This window comes from Clinocottus analis, unplaced genomic scaffold, assembly GCF_023055335.1.
Source record: "Clinocottus analis isolate CAN_PGR_092001 unplaced genomic scaffold, fCliAna1.0.p SCAF_1, whole genome shotgun sequence".
NCBI lineage: Eukaryota > Metazoa > Chordata > Actinopteri > Perciformes > Cottidae > Clinocottus > Clinocottus analis.
Window position 1 is genome coordinate 7767501 of NW_027175820.1, and position 27454 is coordinate 7794954.

Sequence of the window (27454 nt, forward strand, 5' to 3'; positions counted from 1 at the left end):
GGGGCTGTGAGGGTAAGACCATAGAAGTCTTGGTCTGCTGGGGCTATGAGGGTAGGACCATGGAGGTCTGGGTCTGGTGGGACTGTGAGGGTAGGACCATGGAGGTCTGGGTCTGGGCAGCTGAGCGGGGTAAGGACTCAAGGATAGGAGTGACGTGGTCACTTTTCTTGGACTTTATCACCAGAAAGCGCAGCACGCTTCACTCGGCTTGTCTTTACACTCACATTCGCATAAATTCAGTGGTTAATTACTGAGAACAGAACATTAATTTTCTGCAGCGTAGAGTGGATTTCTGTCACGCTCAGTCAGCAGACATGCAGTATTTTCTGTTTTGATATTGGGTCATATTTACATTGATTACCTCATCTGATTTGGTCACACATAGGTCCATAATGTGTTTCTTTCTGTTGACTATCCAGTAAGGAAGCAGTGTTAAATGGATTGAGGTCTGTGCCAATTCAGCAAACTGGAAACTATTAATAACCTCAAACTGAAGAGTGTTGTTTTTTTTGCCCAGCATTTAAAAGCCCAGATACAAAGCATGTGCAATTGCAAATGTATGGTAACATTTAGTATATTGCTGACCCCATGTTTTCAGGTCCGATGGCTCCAGAGTGACATGCCATGGCTTTAATGATCCCCCCGGTGAAGCTCAAATGGCTGGAGCACCTGAACAGCTCATGGATCACCGAGGACAGCGAGTCGATCGCCACGCGGGAGGGGGTTTCTGTGCTGTACTCCAAGCTGCTGGCCAACAAAGAGGCTGTGTTGCTGCCCCAGCAGGTGCTTTGTCTGAAAGGCCCCCAGCTCCCAGACTTTGAGCGTGAATCCCTCTCCAGCGATGAGCAGGAGCACTATCTGGACGCTCTGCTCAGCAGCCAGTTGGCTTTGGCCAAGATGGTCTGCTCCGACTCTCCCTTTGCTGCTGCCCTGCGCAAACGCGTGCTGGTGCTCCAGCGCATCTTCTACGCACTTTCCAACAAGTACCATGACAAGGGAAAGGTCAAGCAGCAGCAGCACTCTCCGGAGAACAACTCGGGCTCGGCTGACCTGCACTGCGTCAGCGAGCGGCCGCGCTCCAGCACGGACGCTCTCATCGAGATGGGTGTCCGCACGGGCCTCAGCCTCCTTTTTGCTCTGCTGCGCCAGAGCTGGATGATGCCCGCTCCGCCAAGCCCCGGGGGAGGTGCCGGAGGTAACATAAACTTGTGTAACGACGTCATTCACACAGCCATCGACGTGGTCAGCTCCCTGCCACCCCTCTCTCTGGCCAACGAGAGCAAGATCCCGCCAATGGGCCTGGACTGCTTGGCCCAGGTCACCACTTTCCTGAAGGGGGTGACCATGCCAAACTCTGGGGCGGATATTTTAGGGCGGCGGCTCGCCTCAGAGCTGCTGCTGGGGCTGGCCTCCCAGAGGGGCTCCCTGCGCTATCTGCTGGAGTGGATCGAAATGGCCTTGGCTGCATCAGCCGTAGTCAGCGCTATGGAGGAGAATAAGGTGCTACAGAACCAAGAAGGGCTCATTGGCTATGATTGTTTCATGAACATCCTCATGCAGATGAGACGCTCTCTGGTAAGTAAACATGTGTAATACTGGCAGATTGGAAGTATTTTGGTGTGGTTTAAATAACTCAAACCAACTAACTGGTATAACTTCTTCTGAAACCAAAGGCTCAGTAGCCAAGGCAGAGTTTCTTTGCTCAGTCAACCAAATAGTTCTTGGAAAAACACTGTAAACGTAATGCAATAATTCAGCCATCTGTAGGCTTTCTAGTCCAGGCATTATGGTCTCGAGGTGTTACAACTCAAAACAGTTACCTGAACGCATTCAGTAAACGTTACCACCATTCTGTGCCAACCAAATACAGACATGTTAGAAATAAACAATGATGACGTCACCGGATTTTAGACTTATAGAAGTTAGTGTTTCCTTTTTTGGGGGTCTGTGACAAGGGCCCCTTATATTGAATTTAATAATTACAATTGTTTGGAAGTTATGTCTGGTCTGAACATATTAATATGTGTGTGTGTACTTTCTCAGGGCTCCTCAGCAGATCGCAGCCAGTGGAGAGAACCCACACGGACCATCGATGGCTTGTGCTCATTGTATGAGGCGGCACTCTGTCTTTTAGAAGAAGTAAGACATTTCAGTATTTTATGCATGCTTATACTCAATACACCTCAACATGCTTATTTAAGAGACGTAGATAGCCGTTACTAGAGCCATATGAGTCATGATACCATCCAAAAATCTGTTGTGCTTATTGTTACTTTGAGAGACAAAGGAAAAGATGTAATTTTTAAGAAACCCATCAAACACAAATCCCTAAAGAGAGCGAACGAGTCCGGAGCGGTCTGTCAATCACGTCCTTTTCATAAAGGTATGTCGAATGGCGTCGGACTACTCTCGCACCTGTGTCAGCCCAGACAGCATCCAGACCGGCGAAGCCCCCGTGGTGTCTGAGACCTGCGAGGTGTACGTGTGGGGCAGCAACAGCAGCCACCAGCTCGTGGAGGGAACGCAGGAAAAGATCCTGCAGCCCAAGTTGGCCGCGAGCTTCGCCGATGCGCAGACGGTAAGAGGAAACCAGTCATGTGCAACCTCCAGCGCTGTGTGTCGGCACACGCCCTCTGGGGCCGTCCGGGGAATTCAATTTCGTACATTTTAAAGTTAAATGCATCAACCTGGTTCCCTATGGGGGAATTTTGTGCTCTTGTAAATAACGTGGTGGTCTTGTTCTAGCAAGACCACCACTAGAGGTGGAATGTTATGAAATCATCTAATCCTTCTCAAGTACTCTACTTAAGTACAGATTTAAGGTACATGTACTTCACGTGAGTATTTCTGTTTTATGGAGCTTCATACTTCGAGTCCACTACATCTCAGAGGGAAATATTATATTTTTAATTTAATTTGATTTATTCAACAGTAATAGTTACTAGTTGTATTGTATCCACATTCTTAATACAAAATATAAATAAACTTATGAACTACAATGTGTTATTATTAAGGCTGGGCAAGTTAACGCGTTAATATCGAGTTAACTTTTCAATCGATTAATGGCGTTAATTATTTGATCATGCGTAAAATGCATTTTTTGGGGAGGGGTAAGGGGGGGTTTACTTCAAAGGCGATTTATTTAGTTGTTCGCGCGCGCTTCCGTAGCGTCATGATTTGCCGACTTTGAGCCTGACGTGAAAGCACGTATTGTTTTATAGTTTCTTTCCTTAGCTCTCGCAAGTCGCTGAGTCGCCTCACAAAGCTTCACAGGCGGTCAGTCTACTGGCAGGTTCAGCGTCCCCAGATTCAACATTAATTGCGCATGTGCAAAGCTGCCGCTGATACCTGTCAGCTGTCCTTCAGATCTCCACCTCATTCAACCAGACTTCAGTGCACTTGTTCAAGCCAACACAGGCTGGACTTTTCTCAATTAGAAAAAAAAAACTGAACTGAAAACATGAAAAGCACTTATTGCTTTTGTATGAAGTTAATCAATTGCTGGTCTTTAACATACATCTTTAAGATAAACAACATACTGAACATGGACCAAAGAAGGAGTGGTTTGTCCCTCACAGGGACTTTTAGTAATGAACAGTACTTGTTCAGAAAAAAATTATAAACCATATATGTATGTTAACTTGCTGTTGCTCCAGAGTGCCTGTTGTATTGTTCTGATAACATTACTTTAAAATAAAAGCGTACAATACACTAGTTTAGACTTCATTATTGAATTTGGCGCATAGTGCCATTAATTGCAGAAAAATCATGCGATTAATTAGTTTATTTTTTTTTACTTTGCCCAGCCCTAGCTATTATTAATAAAATATACCTAATTATTAAGTGTATAAAGTAGTTTAATGACCTCCAGCTGCAACATTAACATGATGAACAGATTATTGCATCAATGATGTCGTAAATATATTATTTCAAATGGGCCAGTCTGCATATTGAGTGTGCTTTTACTTTTAGTACTTTAAGTATATTTTGATGCTAATAGCTTTGTGTGTTTATGTAACATTTTGAATTCCGGACCTTTACTTGTATTTTTACACTGTGCTCGTAAATAATTTAATGAAACGCATGGGTGGTATAAATATTAATGGTGACGGCAAAGCGTGGTAAATCAGCTGAGGGGGAGGGGCGCGTCACTTCTGGAGAGGAAGATAAGGCGGCGAGGGGCCAAGCAGACCCGCCCGTAAAATCAATTTTGGTTTACTGTAAAACTGTGGCGGTACAAAACAGATCATTCATGCAAAACGTTGTCTTCAATAAAGAATGCGTTTTAAAAGAGAATTCTGGCCCAAACATTTTTGCAAATGAGTTGTTAAGTTTCAAAGGCAAAAATATAGTTTTCTTCAGAGCATGAATTATACTGATCAGCATGATTACAAAAAGAGCATTACATGCACATGGTAACGTAATGCATTCAAACTAAGATGTCACTGGTTCTTCCGTCAGCGTAACTTCAGCTGGGCAACTCAACAATGTTGAAGACATGCTGAGTTAGATAGACGGATCGATAGATAGTAAGAGACTTGTGCTCTTCAAGATGGAGGAGCAGTGAAGGATAATGTCCTCACTGTAAGGAAAAGGAAACTGCCATTTCAAACCTGTTACAAACTGTATAATTTACAATTATCTTATCAACATAATGTGTCTTTATCTATTTTCAATTTCATAAAATGAGCTTGCACAAAATTATTTTCCCTAATGTGCTTTTGTGTCATCTAGTTTCAAATCCTCTTCAGTACAGGATGATGTTAATTTAGTAAATTATGGTCATTTAGAGTCAAACAGACCATAAAGCAGGGGCGGTTTAGGTCGGGCTACAAGGTGATTGACAGGTGGACTCCAGAGACTTATACTGCGTCTCTATGTCACTCCTCCTCAGTCCAGATATAGTCACTTCCTGTTTACTGTTTGCAAAGAAAAGATGGCGATGGCCAAAGTTCTGAGCTGGAGGCTTCAGAACCATAGTCTACAAACCACTACGCAGTCCACAGCTGGAGTATTTCTACCACAACGTTCAAAGGACACTCACCCACTTATTCTCTCTTTTCCTCGTTCCTCTGCAGATTGAGGCTGGTCAGTACTGCACTTTTGTAATCTCGTCTGATGGCTCCGTGCGGGCCTGCGGAAAGGGCAGCTACGGCCGCCTGGGCCTCGGCGACTCCAACAACCAGTCGACGCTCAAGAAGCTGACCTTTGAACCCCACCGAGCCATCAAGAAGGTGTCGTCTTCCAAGGGCTCCGACGGCCACACGCTGGCCTTCACCACGGAGGGTGAGGTGTTCAGCTGGGGCGATGGTGACTACGGCAAACTGGGTCACGGGAACAGCTCGACACAGAAATACCCCAAACTTATCATGGGGCCACTCCAGGGGAAGGTATGGCCTCACACTTGGTATTTTGAAATGGGACACAATTTCATCTTTTTATTCTTTTAAACCCAGCAGTCATTCTGTGAAGTATCATAACTATTGTCACAATTCTGACACCTGTCCTCGTAATAATCATCAGCTGAATCTAAAATTGCCTCCCATGCCGTCTAATATTAAACCAAATTCCCAACCGAAATTGATTAGACGTCTTTTCGCTTGTGCATGATGATGACGTGTGCGTCTCTTGTCAGGTGGTGGTGTGTGTGTCCGCCGGCTACAGACACAGCGCTGCAGTCAGTGAGGATGGAGAGCTGTACACGTGGGGAGAAGGAGATTTTGGAAGATTAGGTAAGTAGCCAAACTTGTTTGTAATGTCCTGCGTGTAAGCGGCCCGATGTTTTGTCTCATTGATTGACGAACACAGGTCACGGTGACAGCAACAGCCGGAACATTCCCACCCTGGTCAAAGACATCAGCAACGTGGGAGAGGTGTCATGCGGCAGCTCGCACACCATTGCGCTGTCAAAGGATGGACGCACCGTGTGGTCCTTCGGAGGAGGGGACAACGGTGAGGAAACCCGGTCGCCGGGACTTTATTGTTAAAACGACACAATTGAGTCTGTGTTAATTTTTAAATCCAAAGAACACGCTCATACACGTCTAAAAGAGAAACCGTGTGTTTTCCGATAGGAAAACTAGGTCACGGTGACACCAACCGAGTCTACAAGCCCAAAGTAGTGGAAGCCCTGCAAGGAATGTTTATCAGGAAAGTGTGTGCAGGAAGCCAGTCGTCTCTCGCCTTAACCTCCACCGGACAGGTAGGACCCCGGCTCTGGGTGTTGTTGAGGGGAGAATGCTGGCACTTTCATACGGCTGCTTCTGCATTCCTGCCGACAGCAGGTTGGACAGTGATATGTTTTAAGGTCAGGACTCGTCCTGTGACAAAGCTCTTGGTTCTCGGGCTTTGTCTTCAAAATATGTTGTTTTGCAGTTTTTCTCCTCAGGACCGAGAAAGCGATTTTGCAACGTGATAGCAGAATACCCTGTCTGGCTGCTGATCCGTGCCTCTTATTCTTCAGGTGTACGCATGGGGCTGCGGCGCCTGTCTGGGCTGTGGGTCCTCCGAGGCCACCGCACTCAGACCCAAACTCATCGAAGAGCTGGCTACCACCCGCGTGGTGGACGTCTCCATCGGGGACAGTCACTGCCTGGCCCTGTCGCACGGTAGATCCCTGTTTGTCTTCTATTCTGTTTTGTAGTTAACCCTCGGCACTTCTCTTTGGTCTTGATTTCAAAATAAAAGCCCTGCACCTCTCTGGAAACAGAACCAACATGACTAGAAGGCGAGAAAACTAGAACATAGTAAAATTAAATTTTTTTGCTTATTTCAACCCAAAAAATTGGAAAATTCTGGAATCTATATATCAATAAAAAGTATGTTCAATGTTGAAAAATAAATAGTACAAATATATATGACTATTTAAAATGTTATAATCTCTAATTCCAGCCTCTGCTGTTCAGCAGCAGTTCAGTCAAAGGTTTACAGAATTCTTTGTCACATGACTGCTGGTTAATCATGGCTTCCTAGTTGTCCTAAGGAGCTCAGATTTAGATGTTTTATTTACAGAATCTGGTTAAAGCAAGGGTTATGCGAGATTTTAACTGAGACTAGAATAAAAAAAACTTCATGAAATATCACAATTTAAAGCTTTATTTGCTTTTTCTGATGTGTTCCACCCACATGATGTCTTCAAGACCCGTTGGAAAGACACAAATCTTATAAAAGCTCTTGTGGAAATTGTTTAAAGGAAACACAATTTTCAGTCCCACCAGCGGGTTTTGGGATTCAGAGCTTTGCTAAATTTGAGCGGTTGGTGCTGCATTAAAGGACATTCACATTACGTCAGGGATCAATGTTTTGTGTTTGTTAAACATGCGACGGGCTGTCACAAGTAGCATGATGTAACAGCCAGTACGTCGACCCTGTTTGTTTGAGCTAATGCCTAACTGGAGCTACACATGAAGAAAGGACACATAGTTCAGCTTAGTGCAGTGCTGGTTCAGCCTCATGGTTGTCTCCTGTGATGTGTACATCTAATCTTGTATTACTTCTCAGACAATGAAGTGTACGCGTGGGGCAACAACTCCATGGGCCAATGTGGCCAGGGCAACTCCACGGGGCCAATCACCAAGCCCAAGAAGGTTGTTGGCCTGGACGGAGTCGCCATTCAGCAGATCTCGGCCGGCACCTCCCACAGCCTGGCGTGGACCGCCCTGCCTAGAGACAGGTGGGTTGTTCATTAGAGGGCAGGCGGTAGCCTTGAGCATCAGCAGAAACACAATGGGGAAGGGGGGAAAGGGTTGTATAATCAAGTCAAAGGTCAGAGACTTCCATCAGTTTGACCGTTAGTGAATCTAATGAGGTTAGAGTTACACAAGCCGTGCAGTTCTTTTTGGATGACAATGGCTGCTGTGTTTTCCTTCTAAAAATACATATATATTATTAGATTATCTGAATTTGACAAAGACAGGGAGCTTGATCCACACTAGGTCTCAGGGTTCTGCTGCTTTCATTTCTGTTTCACGTCGGTCTTCCCTACTTTGTTCCTGTTATTTGACATCAGGTTCCTCTGTGTGGGGGACAGAGGATCCCTGAGCATTCCTTCTCCAACAAGACGTTTGAGATTCATTCTTTCCACTGGAGCCCCATTATTATTAATACTAATAACGTATAATAATATATACATGTCGTCCCTTTGGCTCTGCAGGCAGGTGGTGGCTTGGCACAGGCCCTACTGTGTCGACCTCGAGGAAAGCACCTTCTCCCACCTGCGCTCCTTTCTTGAGCGCTACTGCGACGGCATCAACAGTGAAGTTCCTCCTCTTCCGTTCCCCTCTTCCAGGTGAACAATTTGTGTGGAGAAAAAAAACAAATGATGCTCCCTCTTTCCTGGAGGAAGGGCTGTTATTGTCAGTAGCTTTTTTGGGTCAAATAGTTAGTGAGCTGTTTGTCGCAACAGTTTTTATTTGTAAATTAAATTAAAGCATTTTGGAACATTATTTAAAAAGGAGGGAGGCTAATTCATATTTTTCTTTCCCACAAATAGCCGTTTCATTGCATGCAAACAGAGTTTTATATATTGTCATGTTTTTTATTTTTTTAAAGTCTGTGATTTGTATGTGTGACACTTTCATTCGCCATCCTGGCAAAATGAGTTTCAAGATCTCAAGTAGATAAAAATATACTAATATACTGACTAAAATATAATCTATTTGCAGGGAGCATCATAACTTCCTCAAGCTGTGCCTTCGGCTCTTGTCCAATCATCTGGCTCTGGCTCTGGCTGGGGGCGTGGCCACCAGTATCTTAGGCCGGCAGGCCAGACCCCTGAGGAATTTGCTCTTCAGACTGATGGACTCCTCGGTGCCGGATGAGATTCAGGAGGTAAGAACATGATCTGATTCTCTTTGTGCTTTTCAAGTCACATCATTTCTTTTATGAGCACACAGGACATTAAAGGGACAGTTGCGGTGTGTAGGAGTGTGTTCTTACGCGCTTGTTCCTTTACAGGTTTTACTGCAGTGGATGCAGCAAAGTAAAGTTCTGCTATGGATGTATTTTAGACACTAAAATAATCTGCATCACTGAAGTGTATGCTATATTTTCTCCTCTTTACCTCTTTGATGGGAATTGAAGCGTTGTTCTCTACAAACATGCCAGACTCCTTTGACAAAAACCAGTAATTTTACCGCTCAGAACACAGGAGCTGCTAGTCTACTCTGTTATTGTGTTACTGTAACTGTTATGCAATGACACAAATTAACCAGCAGATAGAGCAGCAACTCTGGTGTTCTGTGATGTATAATAAATGTTTTTATCGAAGGAGTCTGGTGTCTTTTGAAAATAGCAAAAAGATAAAGACATCAGTTTCCTGTTCCCTTGTTTATTTTATGTGACGTTAGTGAATCTGAACCAACCAAAGTTGCACAATAACACAAACAAACTGATATTGACATGATTGGGTGGGCATATCTGGCACAGCGTTGGAGTTGTTTTCATCTTACCTCACTAATAGAAGTTTTACTGTCTTTATAGGAGAATTTACGTCAGGACACTCCACTGTCTTGTGGGGTATCGCAGGGCTCGGTCCTGGGGCCCCTGTTATTTTCTTTATATTATTACGTCTGGGACAGATCATTAAAACCTATAATGTAGCTTATCTGTATGCAGATGATATCCAACTCCATGCCTCCTTTAAACCCAGTGAGGCTTTCAGTCTAACAAGCCTGCTAGACTGTGTAAATACTATCAAGGACTGGATGGCAGAAAATGGCTTACCATTCTGCTGTCCACCTAAACCTGCGTAATCTTGGGGTAATCCCTGTCACTTGATCCCCATGTGAAACAGCTGTCTCAATCTTGTTTCTTCCACCTACGAAACATTTCCAAATTGAGATCTATTTTATCTACAGCTGAATTAGAGATGATCATTCACGCTTTTATCTTTAGGCGTATTGATTACTGCAACGCACTTTTCTCCACACTCAGCAAATCTTCAATAAACCGGTTGCAGATAATTCAGAATGCTGCTGCCAAAGTACTGACAAGGACAAATAGACGGTCTCATATCACCCCCATTATCAGGTCTCTTCACTGGCTCCCCGTAGAGGATAGTATCCATTTTAAAATCCTCACCCTCACGTACACGGCAGTACACGGTCAGACTCCTTCATATGTGGCTGAACTACTTTGCCCTTATTCAACAGCCTGCAACTTCAGGTCCAACCAGTCCGTCTGTCCCACACACTCACTTTAAGAACCCGTGGTGACCGTGCTTTAGAGGCAGTAGCTCCTAAGCTTTGGAACACTTTACCTCTACAAATTTGGTTTGCTGATTCGGTGATGTCTTTTAAAAAACAACTAAAGACTTACCTGTTCATGCTGCCGTTTGTTTAAATACCTACGACCTGCTTTTATTTGCTATTACCTGCTTTTATCTGTTTTTATTTGTTTTAATGTGTTTTTTGCTGCTCCGTCTTTTAATGTGTTTTTTACTGTGTTTTTTAATCCGTACAGCACTTTGTGACCTGTTTGTCTGTGAAATATACTCTATAAATAAAAGTATCATTATTATTTTATTGATGTGAAGTGTCGACACAAACACTGACTGTGGAGTCAGTACTTCAGAACATCCAAACAGTCATTTCTTAAAACGTCAACAAGCTCCGGATCGGTTGCCTCATCTGTGTGCGTGTATGTGTGTGTGTGCGCGTGTGCGTGTCCGTTTATCCCATCAGGCGGTGATTGAGACTCTGTCAGTGGGGGCGACCATGCTGCTGCCTCCACTGAGAGAGAGGATGGAGCTCCTTCACTCCTTGCTGCCTCAGGGCCCTGACAGATGGGAGAGTCTCTCCAAAGGACAGGTACCCTCTGCTACCTGACACACACACACAGCCAACCACGCTCTCTCACACACACACACACACACACACACACACACACACACACACACACACACACACACACACACACACACACACACACACACACGCATACACACACATTACATTACATGTCATTTAGCTGACTCTTTTATCCAAAGCGACTGACAATAAGTGCATTCAATTGTTGTTCTGAGTTCGTGAATACGAACTCAGAACAACAAGAATCAAGAGAGTACAATTTCTTCAATAAAGTCAAACTACAAAGTGCTATCAGTAAGAGCCATCTAAGTGGTACTGCTACTGTCTCTCTTCAGGATCCATAGATACGTCCAGGTCACAGCCACCAATTTAAAAGCCACTGACTGTCAAGTCAGTGTCAACTTTTTGTTTAATGTGTAAGTTATTGTGGACTTTAAACTTACGGTTCTGAAGAGCAAAAATTCTGAATGGTTTTGATCAGCTTATTTGAGATTTGTCTTTTTAAACAAATAGTTTTACATTTGGTAAATGTTGCTTTCTTGCATGGTTGCAACTAACAATTATTAATTATAAATATTTTTTTTTTAAAGCATTAATTTGCAACCTTTTATTACAAAAACAGAACTGACAGTTCAAATTCACAGTGCAAAAAATTAACAATAAAGAATTTATACAAATTAAAAAAATACAAATCAGAAAACTTAACAGGATTCGTTTTAACGTCGGAACTTGTTCTCTACACTCATACACACATACTCACAGACACACACACACAGACACACACACATCCACACTCAGAACTCAGAGAACAAAAGATGACAATTCCAGAACTATGTAACCAGTCAGTGTATTAATGGATAACTCACGTACTGGACTTTACCTAAACAAAGGTTATTAATTAGATATAGAAATCCAAGCAACACTTCCTCTGCATGTCATGAAGCCACATTATATCGGACTCTTGAACGCAGGTCGGTGTTCTGCACCTCAAATAAGATATTCACACATTGCTTCTCTTGAAGACGTATCCAACCCAATAGCATGGCTCAAACACGGGGAATGAATGACTAGCTAGCTAGCGAGCTAACGACAACGTAGCAAGTTATTGTACAAGCAACGCGACTATGCAGTGACATACAAGAGGCTACAACGGGCTGCACCAGAACCTCCTGGACCTTCTATTGGCTGCGCCCTGCGCTGTTCTCAACTTTTTTTTTCCAATACTCAAACATCTCTACGACTTAATAAGTGCCATAATAATCACACAACGAATGGATAATATAATTCGTTGCTAACTTTTTTAATAATCGTTTTTTTTATCGATTTTATGGATTTGTTGTTGCAGACCTACTTTCTTGCTTGGATTTGATGAGAAGACCGATACAACTCTCACATCCTTACGGTCCACAAGAAGCTACAGCCTGCAGATGGTTAGCCTAGCTTAGTGTAAAGAGTGAAAAGGCGAGTCTGGCTCGGTCCAAAGATAAATAAATCAGCTTACCTGCACCTCCTGAATAAATCAATTAAACTTTTTTTCTTTCTTTCACATTTTTGTTTAATCTTTAAAATAAAACAAGAAAACATAATTATGTGGTTCTCCTTCTTTGCCACAGAGGATGCAGCTCGACATCATCCTGACGAGCCTGCAGGACCACACCCATGTGGCCTCGCTCCTCGGCTACAGCTCCCCAGCCGACGGGCCCGAGGGGCTTTGCTCCGGGCCGGGCTTCACGGCCGCCCCGGAACCTGCGTACGGTGGCGCCGGACCCCCCGACACACACCTTGCCGAGATCCTCATGAAGACGCTGCTCAGGAACCTGGGTTTCTACACTGTAAGTAGTTGTTTACTGTAGCTTTGTCGGAGTGTGTGTGTGTGTGTGCGTCGCTCGATAACAACAACCTTAGGAGTGAAGACCAAAATGCAAAGTGAGGACATTCAGGCTGGTGTGTGTGTGTGTGTGTGTGTGTGTGTGTGTGTGTGTGTGTGTGTGTGTGTGTGTGTGTGTGTGTCGCTCAATAACAAAGCATCGCTCCTCTTACTGTTGGGAGTGCTGGAGGCGGAGCTAATGCATGTATAATGCTTTGTTATCATCACCTGCTGTGGAGCAGTGGCTTTTTCCTGAGGGTTCGAGGCTGGCAAAGCCCTTAAATCTATTCCTACGTGCATGTTTGGATTCAGCACAGAATAAAGACAACAATAATGCAGTGGCGGGCCGTCAAGGCTAGCTAGGCCTTCTCTGCTGGCCTAAACAAAATCACAAGGTTATAGCTATTTTATAATATAATAAAAATGAAAATATATATATGGATAGATATTTTTTTAAATAATTAAAAGTTATATCTATTTTATAATGTAATGGTTTTTTACAAATACACTACATTTATTGTACTATTTTTTCCCTATTAGCTTATGTTCTCATTGAGCAGCTTCTGTCTCCTGTCTGTCTCCTGCTGCCTTGCTTTCTGTTTTTGTAGCCAGCTCACTGGCCAGCTTGATGCGTGCTCCTTAACGCTCTTTGACCAATCACATCTTACCTTTTTCTTTCTCTATGTCTCTCTTTCTTCTCTCTGTCTTCTCTCTCTTCGCTGGTTAAACAAGGTGATGCCTGCTAGCTGGTTCTGTCCTACTCACTCTGTGTGAATGAGGACAAAAATAACCCGCAAAACTAAAACTTCTTGCTCTCTTTTTGTCCGTTGTTTACCCCTTTCTCCATCCCATGTGGAAACTGCGACACCTCCATAATCGCGGCAAGAGCATATAAATAAATAAATAAATGAAAAGCTGGCGATAGAAAGAAAAAAAGAAATATACGGTTTTATTAATCCCCTTGCGGAAATTCTTTTCTGCATTTGACCCATCCTTGATTCAGGAGCAGTGGGCTGCCCTGTGAGGCGCCCGGGGAACAACGAGGGGTTAAGTGTTGTGCTCAGAGACACTGCGACGTGAGGCACTGTGGTGGGACTTGGGATCGAACTGGCTACCTTGTGGTAACGGGACGACCACACATCCCCCTGAGCTACAGCCGCCCCAAAAGGAAAGGGCTCCTCCTCTTCCGCTACGTAGCCACGATGGCGCCCGTTCAGAACGAGTAGTGTCCATCGGTTTACACTGCATTTTTGGACCGTTTGCGGTGCACCATCCGGGTACTTCCAGTGCACTGAATTCTGCTGGTTTTGTCAGTATGGTGCCCTAAGCACTGAAAGTCAGTGCTCAAAGTGCTCAAGTGTCCGGTAGTAGACACAGCCTGTATCTGGAGAGTATTCCCTGTGGACTTTGTTACACTTACTGGCGGCATCTCACCCTGCTTGTGAGACAAGCGTGATGGAAACTGGAAAGTTCACCCAGACACGCTTTCTGTTTCTTCGCAAGTTCTCGCATGGAATAACCTTCATTTTAATGAACAAAAATAAACTGGCGAGTTTCGCGTGAAAGTTGTCTTTTTCTGGCCATTTTGGGAGTATAACGGAACCCACAAATGTGATGCTCCAGATACTCAACTAGCTAAAAGGAAGGACAGTTTTAAAGCTTCTCTCACCAGCAGAACTGTTTTCAGCTATGCTAACATTGTTGCACAAGGGTTTTTAAAGGTTTTCTAATCATCCATTTGTCTTCTAAGGCGATTAGCAAACACAATGTACTATTAGAACACAAGAGTGATAGTTGCTGAAAATGGGCCTCTATACACCTATGTACATATTTCATTAAAAACCAGATGTTTCCTACTAGAATAGTCATTTATCACATTAACAATGTATAGAGTGTATTTCTCTGAATGTGTTGTTGACGTGTTGATTGTGTGGTGCAGGATCAGGCCTTCGGCGAACTGGAGAAGAACAGCGACAAGCTGCAGCAGGGCACCTCATCCTCCGACAGCAACCAGCCAGCTCACCTGCACCAGCTGCTGTGCTCCCTGCAGAAGCAGCTGCTGGCCTACTGCCACATCAACGCCGTCACAGAGGTACTGCTCAGACACGCCCCCTTCTCTCTACCTCAGAGAAACGTTACGTTACGTTGGAGAACACGTCTCGGCGTCGGTGTTATAAGCTCTCGGTCAATAGCCAATCGGATGTATTTTTAGGCCGTCATGTGCTGTGATAACGTGACGTTGATCAACAGCCTTAAAGCCACATATTTTACTTTAGATTAATGTTTTTTGTTAAAAAGGCGAGCCTTCAACATTCTGAGTTCCTGGTGTTTCTCCTGCAGAACTCCAGCAGCGTGGCGTTGCTCCACAAGCACCTGCAACTGTTGCTGCCGCACGCCACCGACATCTTCACCCGCTCGGCCACGCTCATCAAAGAAAGCTCCTGGAATGGCAGCATCCGGGAGAAGCTACAAGGTGGAGAGTGTCTGTCTGTCTGTCTGTCTGTCTGTCTGTCTGTCTGTCTGTCTGTCTGTCTGTCTGTCTGTCTGTCTGTCTGTCTGTCTGTCTGTCTGTCTGTCTGTCTGTCTGTCTGTCTGTCTGTCTGTCTGTCTGTCTGTCTGTCTGTCTGTCTGTCTGTCTGTCTGTCTGTCTGTCTGTCTGTCTGTCTGTCTGTCTGTCACGCAGCGGCTGTTCAGGTTAAACATTAACATAAAACATAAAACATCATATATTTGATATTAAAAGAAATACTAATCATATCAGTAATCATTATTACTGATACAATATTACTTTGTTACTTTAAACTGTAGCTTCCCTTTGGAACTGGTGTTATTATTACTTAGTAGTACTTCTTATACATGTTAGAAATTTTCCTAATACTTATTACTCTATTGTTTGTTTATGTTTATATTCTTACTCTATTGTTTTTTTCTTATTCGTCTGTTGTAATCTTTGATCAAACTCTTGCACAATAATTTCATTTTGGGATTTGTTATCTTTATTGCCCTTTTGTCCCCAATATTCCTTTAGTTTCTCATGTGTTTTTAAACTATATGTCTCCATCCAGATGTGATCTACGTGTCGGCGGCTGGCAGCATGCTGTGCCAGATCGTCAACTCCTTGCTGCTGCTGCCGGTGGCGGTGGCGAGGCCTCTGCTGAGCCACTTGCTGGACCTGCTGCCTCCTCTGGACCGCCTTAACAGGTTGCTGCCCGCCGCTGCCCCTCTGGAGGACCAGGAGCTGCAGTGGCCTCTTCATGGTGAGCAGGAAGCGGAGGAAACCCCTCGCATGCATCAGGTCATGGGAGCATGTTTTAAATGAAAGATATTTTTCTCCCAAGCTTTCCAGTTTGCTTTGTGATCTACATTGTATTTATTTAATGAGCAATGCATGTGCTTCGCCATCACGGCGTCATCTCTTAGCATTTTTGTTGACTCATTGGGTAAAAAAATGCATGTTGTCCAAGTCTATCAACAAAACTGCCACACTGACCCTGCACAGTGCAGACAAGACATTGCAGCACAGCTGCGCCAGCAGAGGCCGCGGGTAGAAGCACCAGCACCACCAGGTGCAGCAGTAACCACAGCGCTGTGGCTAGTTTATGATTAAATATGACTGCAAATATATATTTAAAAAAAAAACAGTGACATAATCAGCATTTCACTCACCAGACGCATATAAACCTCTGTGGGAAACGGCTCATCAGTAAGTCCTGAGTTTCTAGCTTCTAGGATTAGACAGGCTGGAATTGGTCAAATGACGTTAATGAGCGCTCTTCAAGCTGGCCAGCGACGTGCCTACAGACAGGAGCTGCTCAATGAAAATAAGCCAATAGGGAAAAGTAATTATAATGTATGTATTGTATTTGTGAAAAGCAAGTATATTATAAAATAGATATAACTTTGTGATTCTGTTTAGGCCAGCAGAGAAGGCCTAGCTGGCCCTGACGGCCCGCCACTGCATTATTGTTGTCGGTCTTTATTCTGTGCTGAATCCAAACATGCATGTAGGAACAGATTTAAGGGCCTTGCCAGCCTCGAACCCACTCATTTTGATGGTGACAAAGCAGTCGTGTCTTTAGGGTGCTGTTTACATTGCACTGGCTGTATTCAAAGAGTTAGCACCTCAAGCTTAACATTTGCTCATTTTGTCCTTAAGACCTGGCCCAGGGTGGGTAATCGGGAGAGTTCCCGGTGGGCCGCTTCACTTCTGGGCCAGTCGAGTATTTTATTTGTTGACATTTGTCACGTTAGTCGATCTTCTCTTAAAGTGAGCTACACACGTTCCGCATTCTGACACCGCAACCTCTGCATGGGTTGTATCACCAAAAATATGGGTACTCTCACAGTACAACCTCCTCACAAATGCTTATCCTGTCATTGGATTAGCATATAAGTTCATGTTGTCCGTCACACAGGTTGCATGTGAGAGAAGCTTCTCAAACTTACAATTTGTGAAGAATAGGCTAGGAAGCTCATTGAGGCAACACAACTTGGAGGTGTTCATGTTAATGTGCACAAAGAAGGAAATCCTCATGTCTATAAGCAACGACACAGTTATAGATACAGTGGCTGAAACCAGTGCACTGCTTAGGCGGTTAATTATTTCTGCTTTTGTTAATTTATCAACGTATCCTTGTGGACTAGTGGAATATTTTGTGTTAACTTCTCATCTTATGTGGATTACTATTGTTGTATTTGTTGGACCCTAGTATTAATAAAAAAAACAACAACTACAGGATAGTAAGAGCTGAACTGTTGCTTCATTTATTTAATTTCCACTACCATGGAAAAAGTGGGCCCCCACTCCGGCCCTGCTTGAGATCTTACTGTCCCTGAAACTCTTCTTGGTACCCTTCATATGTCCGGGCAGAAGAATTCACACTGTCCTTCTTCCTCTGCACAACCTTCTCTGTCCAGGTACGTCAGACTTGGCTGAGCCGGCCTCGGGGACGTGCCTGCCACAGCCGGCGTTCTCCTGGGTGTGGCTCGTGGACCTGGAGAGGACGGTTGCTCTCCTTGTGGGCCGCTGCCTTGGTGGGATGCTGCAGGGGGCGCCGACCTCGCCAGAGGAGCAGGACACCGGCTACTGGCTCAAAACACCCCTCTTTAGCAACGGCTTAGAGATGGACATGCCACAGCTTGGTAGGGAGAGGACGGCTCTTTCTCCTTTTGTTTTTTCCTCTGTGACTGTTTGAGACGATAAATGTTTGTCCATTTGTCTCCTCAAGACTCCTGTATGAGCTCATTACTGGAGGCTGCGCTATCCGGTAATGAAGAGCAGAAGCCCTTCGACTCCACACTGCGTCCCGACTTAAGTGTCTTGGTGGACTTAGCGCTGTGTTCCTCTAAAGAACCTGCCAACAGCCTCTGGATCAACATGCAGGACTACGGCATGAGCAAAGGTACCCCGTTTTTTAGACTTGGCACTTCATGAAGTCCCTTGTCTCTGGGCCAGAGGCGTTAGTCTGGGAAACAGGCTGACTGTACTGTGTGTTCTGTTGCAGACTGGGACAATGCGTCTCTCAGTAATGAATCCCTGTTGGACACTGTGTCCAGGTTTGTGTTGGCAGCTTTATTGAAGCACACAGGGCTGCTGAACCAGGCCTGTGGAGAGGGCAGGTACCGTAACATGATATTCACGATGTGTTAAAAGGTCTCTGCATTGTCTCACAGTGCCAGAATATATCAAACATCACATGGCAAAAGTGTATTTTTATTTTCCCGTCAGGTACCAACCATCTAAGACCCTAGCGGAGGTCTATCGCAGTGTTTATAAGGTGCGGAACCGCCTGCTGGCCTGTAAGAATATGGACTTTATCCAGACGAGATCCTCTTCACGTGAAAGGAGGGTGAGTGTGCATTTAAACTCTCACCAACTGATTTTCCTCAATATTTTCCTTTTTCTAATTAGAAGATCAAACCAGTTTTCTCATACAAATAGTTGCATGTTATGAAAAATACCACTCTCAGTAGTGGTGTTATCGGCCGTGGTTGATCCGTACGGACAACGCTGCATTGTGTTTAAATCAGCAGGAGGAGAGCTAGTTATGTTAGCAGCAAAGGTACTGGCTAACGAACAGATTTTCCCTTTAGTTGCATCATGACGTTATGATGTCTTTAAATGTATGATGTGTTGAAATGTAATCTTGTAATCTCCCATATGCAGTTGTAGTTGCAAGAGTGTATATCGCCCTTTACACACTGTAACGCAACATAACGTACCACACCGTAATACACTGTAATGCACTGTTAAGTAATGTACCGCACCGCACCACCCGGTAACGTACCGTAACTTACCGTATTGTAACTTACCGTATTGTAACTTACCGTACTGTAACGTATGAAAAGCCTCCTTTTTTGATATGTTCATGAAACAGAAACCTTTCAAACACACTCATGAAAATTGTTTTGTAATATTTCTGTCAGATATCAGACAATCAGGATTCTCTGGACACGGACCCTCAGGAGCACTCACTCACGCGCACAATTGACGAAGAGGCAGAGCTGGAGGAGCGAGCCGACCGCGAGAGAGAGGAGGGCCATCAGGAACAAGACGATGAAGAGGAGGACCGGGAACACGAAGTAATGACGGCTGGAAGTGAGTACATCGTTAATAAACTGGTAAAACTGCTAAACGATTATGCTGAGTTCACACCAAAGGCGGCGCGAATTTTTGCACACAGCTTGGTGAATTTCACCGACTCCAGGAACTGCGTCTGGCTTATTGTTAAGTTACCATTTGCACTATCCACCATGAAAATAACCACTAGTTCTGCTTTATACTAGTTGTGTAAATTCCACATACGTGGGAACAGCAAACTCCATCATTTCTGTGTTCATAACATTATCTGTAGTCCCACAATAGCGTCTGAATGACGGCTGCTATCAGCGCTACTTTAGGGGGACCGGCAGAAGTTTGATTTAGCAACGGCAGGACGGCGGTGATGACTGGCAAAGTTTCACAACGCTTATTGGCTGACGCAAACTTTGCGTAACGCAATTTTTTTGCCAGTTAGGATATTTCCACTCACACAAATTTGCCCCGCGTCCAACGCTCTGTTCGCCATGCGACAAACTTGCTGTCTGTACTTTGCATGTAATCTGGTCTCACGTCAAATTCGCCCCGCGTTTGGTGTGAACATGGCGTTAGTTTTTGCTGAATTAGCTTGTTACTGTATGGTGTTGATGTTTTGTGTTTTGGGTGAAATTCAAGTTTTCCAATCACATGCTGTCATGCAGGTGCAGGAATTCTGGTGGTTGAATATTTATTTAATGATACACATTTTGCGTACTGGAGACGAGTTTTTACACACAGGAAAGTTTCAAGGTGTACAAAAGTCTGCAGGCTTATGCCAAATTCACACCAAAAGCGTAACGCTTGTTTCCCTGATTTTACTCGCTCGACACGTTATGTGGTTAACTCGTTTTCCGCTTTTTCGCAACCAGTTGCGGCGGAAAGCCAGCGCGGCTTGAGTCCTGTTACCCCTAATTACTATCATCACATAGCCCGGTCACGTTCCTGTAAAACAGTTTTCATTTCCGCTATCAACCCTGGGACATTAACAACTATTTCTGCGTTATGCTTGTTGTGTAAATACCACAAATAAAACAAATGTCGGAACATTAAGCGCCCCGTGTCTGGGTTCATACTATTCTTTGTAGTCGCACACAGCTGTCTCCGGCTCCAGGACGAGTGTCTGGATGAAGCCGCTTCCAGTGCTTATTCAGGGGGACCAGCAGTGACTGTTTGACTGGCCATGCTGAGCGCTGTTCCCATGTAGCCAGTGTTTTATTTTACCTTGAAATGAATCACAGAGTAAAGGCAGACATCGCCCGACGCAGTTGCCATGTTCATTGCTTTCTCTCAAGTTTCCATCCACAGTTCCCTTTGCACAAGTGAAAGACATTGATTTTCGCTCGGCGAAAAAGCTAAAGGAGATTATTGAGAATGTGTCAATGGAAACGTGCACACAACCTGATGTATGAACAGAAACACATGAGAACAGTCCTAACGCTTATACTCCGAGTGAAACCGAAGTAAGTTAGATGCATTATTTGAGAAGCTGAACAAGTTGAAGTACAAGCCTGTATTGTTGAGCTAATAAACCCATATTCTGAATCATTAGTCCCACATCCAACAATAAGGCACAGTACAATAATCACAAGACACGTCGTTTTGAACTGAAATTGTGTCTCCTTCAGGATATAATGGTCATTTCTTAAGAAGAGCGGCATAAAACACAGCAAAAAAATGCTGCCCAACATGGCCGCCAAAGCTTGTTGTGGTCACGTGGGTGAATACGCTCTATGGAAGTGTCACAACAAGAAATTAATGTAAAAAAAAAGAGAGAAAATATTTCAACAATGTCAAAAAGCCATAAAATAACCTGAGTAAAATATTAAAGTATTAGAAGATTTTCATTTAAATAAATATATGTTAAGTCATTATCGATCACTAAAGGAGGTAACACTTGATTGATTGAGCCACTTGTCCCATGGATAAAAATGTATTGCAATATTTATAAAATTGCAATATTTATACGTATTTATATATTTGCAGTGTCACAACCTGGGTGTCTGTGGTATACAAAAAAAGCTGTACTACAGTTATTCTCAGTTTCATGCACACAATCATTTTTTTGGGTGAAATATGCCATACTCCACTAGGATTGGTGCTTTAAATAAATTTGAGTATCCTCTCATAGGCTGTGGTGTGTGTGTGTATGTGTGTGCATGTGTGTGTGTTTGTGTGTGTGTATGAAGCTTTGATCCGCCGCTGCCGCCGTTTTAAATAGTGGAAGCAATAAAGAGTTTGCCTTCTCCACAAGTGTTACCAATGTTGTGAAAAAAAATGGAGGCTCCAATTACTATAAATATGGAACTATTTAGATTTTTCTTCTTCTCAATTCTGGGCTCAGCAGCAGTTCAGTCGTAGTTCTATGGGGTTCTTGTCACGTGACTGTTGGTCTGTGGGGATCCAATCATAGCTTCCTTGTTGCTGAAGAGCACAGAATTTAATGTTTGTTTGTTTTTTGCACAGTTTATTTGTAGCGAGATTTTAAATGAGACATAATAAGAATATCAGAAATGTAAGCTTCATTTGGGCTGCTTTTTTCTCTGACTGAAGCGTTTGTCACACACAATGTGTTCCGTTAAAAAGATGAAACTTTGACGAGTAAGATCGTTTTTATAGCTTCTGGCTGTGGTAAATGGTGTAGTTATGATTGTTAAAAGAAAACATGCTTTTTCATCTCGCCAGCAGCGATGTGCTCTGCATTGGCATGGGCTTTGGTTATGATCTTTGCTGCTAGTAAACATTGAGTTTATTGTGCGGTGGCTGCTGCTGCTGCTGCTGCTGCTGCTGCTGCTTGTCCTCTAACCCAGCATCTTGTGTGTGTGTGTGTTTTATTTGTGTATGTGCATCTTGCACCACACAGAAATCTTTCAATGTTTCCTCTCAGCGCGGGAGGTGGCTCGCAGTCGGGACAGAGAACGGGCCAGCAGCAGCACGGGGCTCGGTTCCGGCTCCGGCTCCAGGAGTGGAGGAGGGGGAGGAGGAGGAGGAGGAGGAGTAGGAGAGGAAGACACCATCCTGCCTCAGGAGGGGAGAAGGGGCAGCACCAGTCTCCCAGAGGGCCAGGACCTGTACACCGCCGCCTGTAACTCTGTGATCCACCGCTGTGCCCTGCTGCTGCTGGGGGTCAGCCCTGTGCTGGGGGAGCTGACCAAGCAGAACCAGGAGGAGGACCAGACCCAGTCCACCACCGGAACACAGGAGGGTCTGAGCTTCATGACCAGGTGTGAGCCCACATGGATCCAGTCAGGAGAGGAGGGGCTAAAATCCCCCCTCGACTGTCACATCAGGTTAATGTGACCGCAAAAGTATTTAAGGATAGTTTTGCACGTTAATAAAAAGGAATATATATATTTATAGAATATATTTAACAATGATGTGATGTTTGTGCTTTTTAACATTCAAATATTACTTTAAAAAAGGATTCAAATGTACCATTTAAAAGATATGGCTTTGTAAAAATAGCAGGTATGTTTATGTTTTGGACCAGGTGACAGGAGACTGATATGAACATGATGAAGTTAAATATGTGTTTTATAGGTTTTTGAATAGTGTTAAATACACCGCCTGGCCAAAAAAAATTGGCTCAAATTGTGAAAGAGTGGTTCAGGGAGCATGAGGCATCATTTTCACACATGGAGTCCAGACCTTAACCCCATTGAGAATCTTTGGGATGTGCTAGAGAAGGCTTTGCACAGCGGTCAGACTCTTCCATCGTTAATACAAGATCTTGGTGAGAAATTAATGCAACACTAGATGTAAATACATTTTGTGACATTGTAGAAGCTTATCGAAACAATGCCACAGCGAATGCGTGCTGTAATCAAAGCTAAAGGCGGTCCAACCAAATATTAGTATGCAACTTTTTTTTTGGTGGGGATTTTTTTTTTGGCCAGGCAGTATATGTGCATTGTATGTCTTTTAATCAGTTTAAATATGTGTTTTATAGGTTTTTTTAATAGGGTTAAATGTGTGTGTTTTTTTACTTTGCCCAGCCCTCTATAAAATACAATAATTTATATTTGTTTTAGTGGACAGTTGTACAGTAATTGCAAAATACAGGAATGTATTAAATGTTTATGCGTAAGAAGAAGTAATGCATCTATCATGTACACACACGTAGTAAAAAGTAGTTATATACAACGGTGAGTCATCTGTGGGGTTCAGTTGGTTGTCGTGTTTAGTTTGACGTAAGTTCAATCAAATGGCATGCCATGTTTAGTTGTGTGTGACGAAGGTGACCAGCTGGTTTCCGTCTGCAGGAGTGAGAGTCTGAGTGCTGAGAGCCGGTCGGTGCAGAACAGCCCGAGTTACAGACTCATGAAATCCAGGAGCGAGTCGGACCTCTCTCAGCCCGAGTCTGACGAGGAGGGTTACACACTGGTAGGAGACACACACACACACACACTCTCACACACATTCACACACACACATACACACAAACATACACACACTCACACACACACACACACACACACACACACACACACACTCTCACACACATTCACACACACACATACACACAAACATACACACACTCACACACACACACACACACACACACACACACACACACACACACACATAACCTCACACGCACACACACACACACTCTCTCACACACATACCCACACATTCTCACACACACACACACTTGGGCTGGGCAAAGTTAAAAAAATGTAACTGATTAATCGCATGATTTTTCTACGTTATGCGCCAAATTCAATAATGAAGTAAAAACTAGTGTATTGCCCGCTTTTATTTTAAAGTAATGTTATCAGAACAATATGGAACAACAGGAAGCACTCAACAGCAAGATTCAAGCGTTAATGAGCGTATTCACAATAACTACCAACCTTGTTCAGTTGTAACACGTAAAAAACACATTCTGATAGCGCTAAATCAAATGTTAGCGTATTCACAAAAATTACAAAAAAATACAATACACGACATATATATACATATACACACATATGTATCTATATATATATATATATATATATATATATATATATATATATATATGTATATATGTATATATATATATCTATCTATATCTATATATATATATATATATATATATATATATATATATATATGTGTATATATATGTATATTTAAAATGGATAAATACCATCATACAGCAATCAGAAGAGGCAAAATAAAAGAACACAAGGCAGCTCCGCATATATATATATATATATATATATATATATATATATATATATATATATATATATATATATACTCTTTCAGTTTATTCCTTGTCCACAAATTCTTCATCTTCAGTGTCCGAGTTTAACAGTTGGGCAATTACAGCATCCAACATGCCTGAATCCCTCTCGTCATTATCCGAGTCAGTGTCGTTGCTGCCACGATGCATTGGCATATAGTGGCGTAAGTCGCCCAGCGCTGTCTTCCTGTCTGGGTGAATGTGTGTTCGCCTTCTGTCATCCACTGCTCCCACGCAGCTTGCAGTTTAACTTTGAACGCCCTGTTGACACCAATATATAGCGGCTGGAGTTCTTTAGTTAATCCACCCAAATGATGACAAGTTCCGAATTAGTTTGCTTCACTTGTTATTTTACAGCGTCGGTGAGATGGGCACGCATGGAGTCGCAGATCAATAGGGACGGAGATTTGTGAAAAAAAGCCATCCGGTCTTCTGACGTCAATTTCTCTTATACACACACACTGTAATATTATGAAAAAGCACAGTATGTATTACGGTACTCTGCGACATCCTGGCTATGGTAGCCGTAATGCTGCAAACGTTGCGGTTTAGTTTACCAAAGTTGTACTGAAACATTTTGCCATAGCGCCGTGAGCGCCTTGTACCACATAAAATTGCTTTGAGGTTAGTCAGAAAACCAGAATTAATCCATATATACGGCGCTTCGGATTATACGGCACAATTTTTTGGGGGGGAGAAAATTAAGGCTTTTGACTGCGCCCTATAGTGCAAAAAATACGGTACATACATATGTAGTTTATAAATCTTTTTTTTTTTTTTTTCTGAACAGGTACCAAAAGAAATTTTTTTTTAAATTAGGGAACAACATAAACAGTGTGTTCAGTAGTAAGGATCCCTGTTAGATCCCTGTTGTTTTGTGAGGCGAGTGTCTCGTGGCAGCACTGCTGCTCGCTGAGATTAGAAACTACATAACAATACGTGCATTCACCTCAGGCTCAAGTCGCAAGTCGTCAACACCGCCTGTCAGTGAGGCTACGTAAGCGCGCAAACGTACATAAATTGCCTTCAAAGTAAAATCAGTGTCGTTGTATTGCATTTATGGCATGCATCTTATTTATTTATTTTTTAATTTTTTAATGACCTCATGCAGGCCAGACTGGGAGAGCCGTAAAACGTCCAGGTCTGAACTACGCCGTCTGGGAGAGATTTGAAGTGCAGAACCTTTTTTTACGGCCGTGATAGGCCCCTTCCAATGCAAAAAAAAAATGCAGTTAACGCATCATCAAATAATTAACGACGTTAAAGGATTGAGAAGTTAATGCTGCATTAACGCATTATTTTGCCCAGCCCTAATATATATAGACCAACACCTTGTGTCTGTTTCTCTTTCAGAGTGGAAGGAGGAACGTGGACCCGGACTTGGCGTTCTCCCACAAAAAGAGAGGTAACAATCACTTGAGGCCGGATGTGTCTGATGATGACGACGAGTGAAGAGGGTGACAGGTCATCAATCACACGTTGCTCTTGTTTCTCTGTCTCTTGGCTCCTGTTTGGATAGTTTATTTGATTCTTTTGGGGCAGTTGAGCCCCAAAGACAAGAGGACCTCCAAGCAAGTACACGATGGCATGTTTCTTCTTCTTGTTAGCCCATTCCTCCATGACCCCCCCATTCACCTCTCACGAGGAGAGCTTTGTCTTGAACTTCACTCCCAGACTCTGTCATCGTTGACACAGCAATAGAAATACAAAAAAGGTCATGCAGATGTTGCCTATTGTTCAAATAACAGTTAATTCTTCTTTGAATGTGTGTTACTTGGCACAATGAGGGCTCGTTCCTCGTGAAGATTGTGATTTGTGAGCTTTTTTAATGGAATTACGGTCATCAGTACCAATACTGATACTGAGACAGTGCTTCCAAGGGACAGTTTAGATCAGTGGTTCTGAACTGGTCTGGCTCCGGGACCCACCATCATCATTAATGACAAGCCGCGACCTAAATCAAGGAACATTTTCAACTTCTCAAATGTATTTAATGAAAAGATGGTGCATGCTAGGTGTGTGATTGTGTATGTGTAACTAACTCTGCTGGCCAACGTGCATAATAGTCACATGGGAATAAAAAACAATATCAGTATACTCCTTTAAAAGATTTACGTTTTGATGCCATGCTGTTGAATCACGCTCAAAAACAGCTTTGTGACGCAACGTCCCCTTGGTATCGGCCACACAGAAAGAATGAAAAAAACAACAACAAAATCCCCTATGGCCAGTCCGTCCCTGGTTTGACCCAACCTGGCACAGTCGACAAAAAAAAAAAACACTGCGCTGCATAAAAAAATCCCTTCAAAATAAAATCACAGGATGAAATTTTTTTTTATAATAAGTTAATCCTATTTACTTTTTTTTGCCCATGGGCAAAGGCTAAAAACAGGTGACCCACCAGTTGAGAACCACTGGTTTAGATGAAATGAAGTGTGTTTGTATAAACCTCTCCTACTCAGTCAGACTTTACTGTGGTAGATAGAGCAAAGTAATGTTCAGCAGTGGGCGTATTTTAGACACTAAAAGAATCTATATCAGTTTAAATGAACACTTTATTTGGAGTACTTTCACCTCTTTACTTTTTGACGTGGAACTAAAGCCTTTATCTTTATTTTCTCTTCAAGACTCCGTTGACAGAAACAGTAGTTTAACCTCTCAGAAAACAGGAGCTGCAGGTCTACTGCTTAATCCACCTGTTAGTTAGGTTTATTGTGTGACTTTGGTGAATCAGTTACGCAATGACCCAAACTAACCAACAGATTGATGGTGTCTTTGAGGAGAGCATCACTAACGGCTTCCGTCCCCATCAGAAGGTTCTGTCTGACATCAAGATAAGATAAGATGATGCTCTATGTATAGACTCCACTTAAACTGATATAGATAATTTATTTATTTAAAAAAAAAAATGTCCTCAGCAGAACACTACTTTGCTCCATCTACTGCAGTAAAACTTGTAGAAGAGGCGGCTT

At 43.3% G+C, this 27454-nt stretch overlaps 1 protein-coding gene across 7 annotated transcripts in view; it reads left to right on the top strand.

Annotated features, from left to right (window-relative positions):
• Positions 1-27454, top strand: part of herc1 (HECT and RLD domain containing E3 ubiquitin protein ligase family member 1) — a 70154-nt gene that overhangs the window by 1355 nt on the left and 41345 nt on the right. For 4 of the 7 annotated variants that reach the window (XM_068578816.1, XM_068578842.1, XM_068578820.1 and 1 more), the window contains exons 2-26: positions 599-1575; positions 2044-2139; positions 2384-2578; positions 5079-5390; positions 5636-5732; positions 5809-5952; positions 6075-6202; positions 6464-6608; positions 7501-7672; positions 8153-8287; positions 8664-8829; positions 10683-10808; positions 12422-12640; positions 14615-14767; positions 15016-15148; positions 15741-15932; positions 17593-17817; positions 17904-18077; positions 18180-18294; positions 18404-18524; positions 19102-19273; positions 22113-22473; positions 23512-23632; positions 25836-25887; positions 26002-26067. In XM_068578816.1, the coding sequence (XP_068434917.1) occupies positions 625-1575; positions 2044-2139; positions 2384-2578; positions 5079-5390; positions 5636-5732; positions 5809-5952; positions 6075-6202; positions 6464-6608; positions 7501-7672; positions 8153-8287; positions 8664-8829; positions 10683-10808; positions 12422-12640; positions 14615-14767; positions 15016-15148; positions 15741-15932; positions 17593-17817; positions 17904-18077; positions 18180-18294; positions 18404-18524; positions 19102-19273; positions 22113-22473; positions 23512-23632; positions 25836-25887; positions 26002-26067 (4771 nt within the window). In that variant the 5' untranslated portion in view covers positions 599-624. The remainder of the gene's footprint in view (positions 1-598; positions 1576-2043; positions 2140-2383; positions 2579-5078; positions 5391-5635; positions 5733-5808; positions 5953-6074; positions 6203-6463; positions 6609-7500; positions 7673-8152; positions 8288-8663; positions 8830-10682; positions 10809-12421; positions 12641-14614; positions 14768-15015; positions 15149-15740; positions 15933-17592; positions 17818-17903; positions 18078-18179; positions 18295-18403; positions 18525-19101; positions 19274-22112; positions 22474-23511; positions 23633-25835; positions 25888-26001; positions 26068-27454) is intronic. The other 3 variants (XM_068578852.1, XM_068578861.1, XM_068578828.1) reach the window with 2 other exon arrangements.